Below are 6,361 nucleotides of genomic sequence, written 5' to 3'. Positions count from 1 at the left end.
GAAATACCAAGGGTTCACACAAAACAAGGGGAATCTGCTTTTAGTTATTATGCCGCCCGCAGTTGGAATCAGCTTCCAGAAGAGATCAGATGTGCTAAAACATTAGTCACATTTAAATGCAGACTCAAAACTCATCTGTTTGGCTCTGCATTTATTGAATGAGCACTGTGCAACATCTGAACTGATTGCACTATATTTTATGTATAATCATTTTCTATTCTTAACTGTTTTATTTCATTTTAAACCTCTTAAATCAATTTTTAAATCATTTTCAAAGTTTTTAAATTCCTTGTTTTATTGTTATGATTTTTTTAAAATTATGATTATTTTCTTTTCTTCTATGTAAAGCACTTTGAATTACCATTGTGTATGAAATCTATGAATACAAAAAATGAAATGAAAAAATGAATAGTCTGAATGCACTGTAAGTCGTTTTGGATAAAAGCGTCTGTTAAATGCATAAATTATTAAATTAAATTAAATGTGCTATATAAATAAACTTGCCTTGCCTACCTTGGACATGCTAGCTATGGGAGGAGTACAGATAGATGACCAACCCTAGCTCACCACTAAAATAAGTGAAGAAACCTAAAGAGCATGCAGCCAGTCAATGCCCTCATTAGAGACCAGGAGCGTGTCTAGAGCATTTTAAATGGAGGGCCAGTCTGGGGCACTGCCGTGACAATATATTAATTGCGCAGTGTGAGATTCATTGGTCATAACAGAACTTTGTGAGATCGCGATGAACAAAGAGTGACAGCTTTTTAGTGGTTATGAGCGCTCTTTGCGAGCTTTCTAGGCAATCCATTTCAAATGTAGGACTTTGTTTTTCGGCCACACACACATTGCAAAGTTTCGGGAATGACATCTGCATATTTATGCGGGATTCTAGATACATCTGGTGGGGGGGGCACCTGGGGGGGCCAGCCAAATTTCATGAGGGGGGGTGCCACCACGTAGACACGCCCCTCTTAGAGACCCCTTTGGCCCAGTGCAGACAAAGAGGACATGCCTCTAGTGGAGTCAGCTTTTGCCCCCATAGAGCACAGCTGCCCAGCTTCAGCAGTCCAATGGGAAAGCCTTTGCTTGGAGACAGCAAATGAAGAGTTGAAGAGATGAAGGGTTTCTGAAGCACACTGCTACAGCAAGCTCTAGCCGAGTATTTGAATGTTGAGCAATGAGCTCATTGTCTGCTGATACAAAAGAAACCAATCAGCTGCAACATAATGGTGTGATTATATCAGATTGAGTTAGAACCTATCGGCCTGCGCCATCTAGAGTTTCATGACAGAACTTTGTATTTACTTTCTTTTTAAATGACGACAAATTATGTTTTATTAACAAGGTTCGGGAGGAGCACGATCAGATAATCAACCAATCTGGCACAGGTGTAACTCGTTTAGCTAATTATCCTAAAAAGCACAATGCGTATATGTACACACAGCCAACTCACCTCTGTCCCACGACAGTTTTCTGGCATCCCTCCTCCCCCCCAACGCCTCACTCTTAAACTATTCTCATCCCATACTAGGGATGGGGGGAGTTCTCTGGGTTCGGGCTATATTCTGAGCTCGGAGCCCTCCTTCAAGACAGCACGCCAAATATGCTTACTATTTGCTAAATCCTATTATATGTAAGGGTGAACTCGTGAACTGAAAAAGCAGGACAAATTAGGAAGAGTGTATGTGCATTGCTTCCAATATCTGCTTCGTCTTGTGATCATTCATGCAATGCTGGTGGATGAAGACTTCTTTAACATACGCGCAACTCGTTCAACATATGCAGAACTTCATTAATTCAGAAGTGGTTCATTTGGAACAGGTTCTTGACTAGCAAACATTGGTAGTCGTGTAACGCCTAGTGTACAGTGTATATAGTTAGAGACAGTGCCTCTGTTTACTATGCTGCTGCATTATAACTTACTTAGATACAGTAGATAAATACATTTTTGTGCAGTAATAACATAATAATAGGCATCATTTTATACTATATAGTTAAAAATAAATCATAGCAATGTAATTGCCCACTGTGTCCCTCTGTGTCAGAGGGAAAGTGTCATGACTGAAACTAATATAGCACAATACAGATTGTTTCAAAGCAGCTTCACAATAATAAACAGAGAACAGTGTCAATTATGAGCTTCAGTTTCATCTGTAAAGCAGCTCTACAGATGATGTTTTATTTCAGCAAATTTTGAACAAATTTCATATACTATCGTGCTAATTGAATTGATTTTATCGGATATATATATAGAGGGGAAGAGAGAGAGAGAGATCAATTTAATTCACTGTTGATTCAGTTCAATTCAGTAACTCAGTGTTGCAAACAGGACGCTTTCTCATCACTGTCATTTTTGTTTTGTGTTTGTTGTGTTATTTAGAGGACAGTTCACAGCCCATCCAAGTATTTTATGCACTCTTTAACAAAAAAACACACACGCACAGGTGTACCATTTCTGTACAGAAGTCTTATTTTCAATATTAATATTTAATTATTAAATTGTTTTACCTTCACTCATCAATACTAGCCTATCCAAATAAAGTTCTAGTATTGATGAGCTCACATATGTTGATTTTAAAAGACACAGTAACATCCGATCCATGATTTAAATCGGCCCTTTAATATTGAATATTTTCTCTGTCTTTCAGGCCACAAAAAGGTTAAAACCTATCTTGGTGAGTATTCTTGACTCCTGTTGCATTTCCTTCATAGCCACATTTTCTAAAATATACTGTATATTATGTGCATGCTAAGCAAAGTCACGCCTGCTTTCTATGTTCAGTTCTTTTTTCAAACTCTGAAACTTCTGTATGATTAGTGAAATTGGAGAGCTGATGAAATGTGCGTGTGGTTTCAGAGGACGTAACGCTGAATCCGACCACAGCGTACCCGTTCCTCATCCTCTCGGACGACCGCAAGCAGCTGAAGCGTGGCGAGAAGCTGCAGTTCTACAGGAACAACTCGCAGCGCTTCGATGTCTGGTCCTGTGTGCTCGCCAAAGACGGCTACGAATCCGGAACACACTACTGGGAGGTAATGCTTTAGAACAGGGCTTCTCAAAGTCTACATTCAAAGCTCCAAATCTGAATTTTCATCAATGTCAAAGGTCCGGAACAACTGTTTTTAATAAACATGCATAACAAATCAACACTATTTTTTTTAATAAAGTGCCTTTTGCATTCAAAATACATTAATAACAAGTGCAAAAGTGGCAAAACTATTAATTTGAGTGTCAGCAATAGAGGTCGACCAATATGGATTTTTCTCCGGCCGATGCTGATATTTAGAAATCAGAGCAGCCGATGGCCAATATATATCATGCCAATATTTTTTGCCGATATGTTTGGCCGATTTTGTCCCCCCCCTCCCCCATCTCATAAAAGAGAGTATGAGTAAATGTTTATTGCAGGGCACAATATAGTAGTAGTAGTAGTAGCCTAATTCATAGTAATAATACATGGCTCAAAACTTGCAAATCCGTTCTCTGCCAGCAGGAGGCGCTTTTGGAGCAGGAGATATAGCGGTTTCCCCGGTAACGGCTGTAATCTAACAAGCGCTGCATGCTACTTTATCAGGCATTACAGGAAAGATTAAATGAAAATGACATCGAGCTTTTCTGAAGACGGTCTTTTCAAAGATACATTCATATAAAATATCCGTGCCGCATTTTAATTTTTAATTTCAACCAAGTATAAGTCTTTTGCGAAATCTATTTGTGGTGGTCAGTTTTGATATTGTGACGAGCCGCCACAAATAACTCTGTGTATGGGAAACACTGGACACTGCTATAAGTCAAATGGCCATAATCTAAGTTATAACAAAAAAAAATCATATTACACTCATATGTGACCCTGGAGCACAAAACCAGTCATAAGGGTCAATTTTTTGAAATTGAGATTTATGCATAATCTGAAAGCTGAATAAATACGCTTTCCATTGATGTATGGTTTGTTAGGATAGGACAATATTTGACTGAGATACAACTATTTGAATCATCTGAAAGCTGAATAAATAAGCTTTCCATTGATGTATGGTTTGTTAGGATAAGACAATATTTTGGTCGAGATACAACTATTTGAAAATCTGGAATCTGAGGGGGCAAAAACATCTAAATATTGAGAAAATCATCTTTAAAGTTGTTCAAATGAAGTTCTTAGCAATGCATATTACTAATCAAAAATTTAGTTTTTATATATTTACAGTAGGAAATTTACTAAATATCTTCATGGAACATGATCTTTACTTAATATCCTAATGATTTTTGGCATAAAAGAGAAATGTATAATTTTGACCCATACAATGTATTGTTGGCTGTTGCTACAAATATACCCCAGCGACTTAAGACTGCTTTTGTGCTGCAGGCTCACATATTACACAGCAGTGAAGTGTCACCCCATTATCACTGGATATCATGACAAATGCAGGAAAACTTTAAATATCTCGCCTTCGCTTTCATTTCAGACCATCTCCAAAAAGACATAAAAAACTAAACAAATGATTTACAAGTTTAACATGCGTTTATCAAAGTAGGAAATATAATTATTGTTCTTGAAACACGAAATGGAGGCGGGTCCGGATCCGGACTTTGAGAAGTGCTGCTATAGACACTAATGTGCACACAAACTCAGCATTTCTCTTTACGCGAACCCGAAGGAGTTATGTTTTCAGCTCTGAAGTTGTAAATGCCACTCTTTCAGGTCAGTGTTGGTGAGAATAAGGACTGGAAGCTGGGAGTGGTGCGAGAGTCGGCCCTGAGGAAGGGTCTGTTTGACATGACCCCTGCTATCGGCTACTACGCGCTGTGGTGGAGCGGCAGCCATTTACGCGCTCTGACCGCGCCGCCCCTCGCTAAGGTCAAAGTCACGGGGCACCTGCGGCGTATAGGCGTCTATCTGGACTGTGAGGAGGGTCAGCTGGTCTTCTTCAATGCCAAGACAGGATCTGAGGTGTATTCATTCACGGTAGCGTTCTCAGAGAAACTGTTCCCGCTGTTCGGCACGGCCGATAAAGACGTGCCGCTGATGTCTCCGTTTGTCGGCGTCCCAGAGTGAGAATGTGTGAAGAGCACAGGCTGCTCATCTTTGCAGAGAATGAGTTGAGGACGATGGAAAGAGAGCTGGTGTACCTGCTCAGGGTTTAGGAATGCACAAACTATGAAGTGAAATGACAGCTTATTTGTCACAGATGTTATGCCAGATTGTTCAAAAGTTTGGAATCACTAAGACTTTTTTTATGTTTTGAATGATGGCATCAGTGAAATAACGCATGTGTTGGGTTACCACGGGGAAAAAACCATAAAGTGTTTCATTCACATGTCAGTAATATACCTACATCTTCCATTTTAAATATTTTAAATAATCATATCATTATCTTATTTAAATGCACCATGTCAACAATGAATTCTAAAAAAAGATGCATTGGGAATGTCATTAAACCTTCATTTTGTTTACAGAATTATGGCGCAAGGTTTACTAAATTGAAAAGGCATTATGTGATATTTTAGTTTTCATTTGGTAGGCTAATTAATTTAATTTACTTAAGAGTTTTTAGTAAACTAAACAGTAATTTAATATTGGATTTTCATAAAAAAAATAGGCTACTGTTTCTTTACTCTAAAATGAATAAAAATACTTGTAATATTTTTTTATAAGCATTGTATTTTTATTGTTATGTTCATTTATTTTTCATTTAATACATTGTGTGTCTAGAGACTGGCTTTATGTAATAACAGACTAGTATAATTTAGTGGAGGGGTGACTGAATGCATGTGCTTGACAGAGTGAATACAGATGTGTGTGTGTGAATGAGTGAACGTGGTTTGGAGAGAGAAATGGTCAACTAGAACCCGTAAGATCTCGTCTAGGGTGCCGACATGATCATAAACAGCCCTGTTTCTCACCTAGCTTACGTGTGACTGTCCTAGAAAGAAAACGGTCCTTCTCTCTGCCAGCACAGAGAGAGCTGAATGAACAAGATTCTGTCGATTTGCACTAAACACCAGTCTTATTTGCATGAGTGAAGAGAAGACATGGGATGCTGACCTTAAAGCAGAGCCATATCCTACACGCGGCAAATATGAAGGCTGGAATGAATCAGTCAGAGTTTGAGGTCTTGTGGGAAGAGTTTGATGAGCAGCACCATAATCCAGCAATTAATAGAGGGTATGAACAATTCAGCATCTATTTCAAATGGAATATTTGTAATCTTGTCAGTGTCTTGCACTGTACTCATCTTGTGCCCAATTTAATGCAATCTTGGTGAAAAAAAGTGTTATGTTAAAAATGAATGTTATATATGAATATTTATAGGAGCAGTGACACAAAGGAAATTTCTATGACAGTTTCCCCCAAATTCTAACTTA

General features: G+C 38.4%; 1 protein-coding gene across 1 annotated transcript in view; it reads left to right on the top strand.

The window, feature by feature from the left end:
* Positions 1-5,051, top strand: part of LOC107727142 (E3 ubiquitin-protein ligase TRIM39-like) — an 11,388-nt gene extending 6,337 nt beyond the window's left edge. The window contains exons 7-9 of the mRNA XM_016536927.1: positions 2,649-2,675; positions 2,858-3,033; positions 4,698-5,051. Coding sequence (XP_016392413.1) covers positions 2,649-2,675; positions 2,858-3,033; positions 4,698-5,051 — 557 coding nt within the window. The remainder of the gene's footprint in view (positions 1-2,648; positions 2,676-2,857; positions 3,034-4,697) is intronic.
* Positions 5,052-6,361: the final 1,310 nt, after the last annotated feature.

The sequence above is a fragment of the Sinocyclocheilus rhinocerous genome, unplaced genomic scaffold (assembly GCF_001515625.1).
Source record: "Sinocyclocheilus rhinocerous isolate Xijiao unplaced genomic scaffold, SAMN03320098_v1.1 scaffold4140, whole genome shotgun sequence".
Lineage (NCBI taxonomy): Eukaryota > Metazoa > Chordata > Actinopteri > Cypriniformes > Cyprinidae > Sinocyclocheilus > Sinocyclocheilus rhinocerous.
This window is presented reverse-complemented; position numbering and strand designations above follow the sequence as displayed.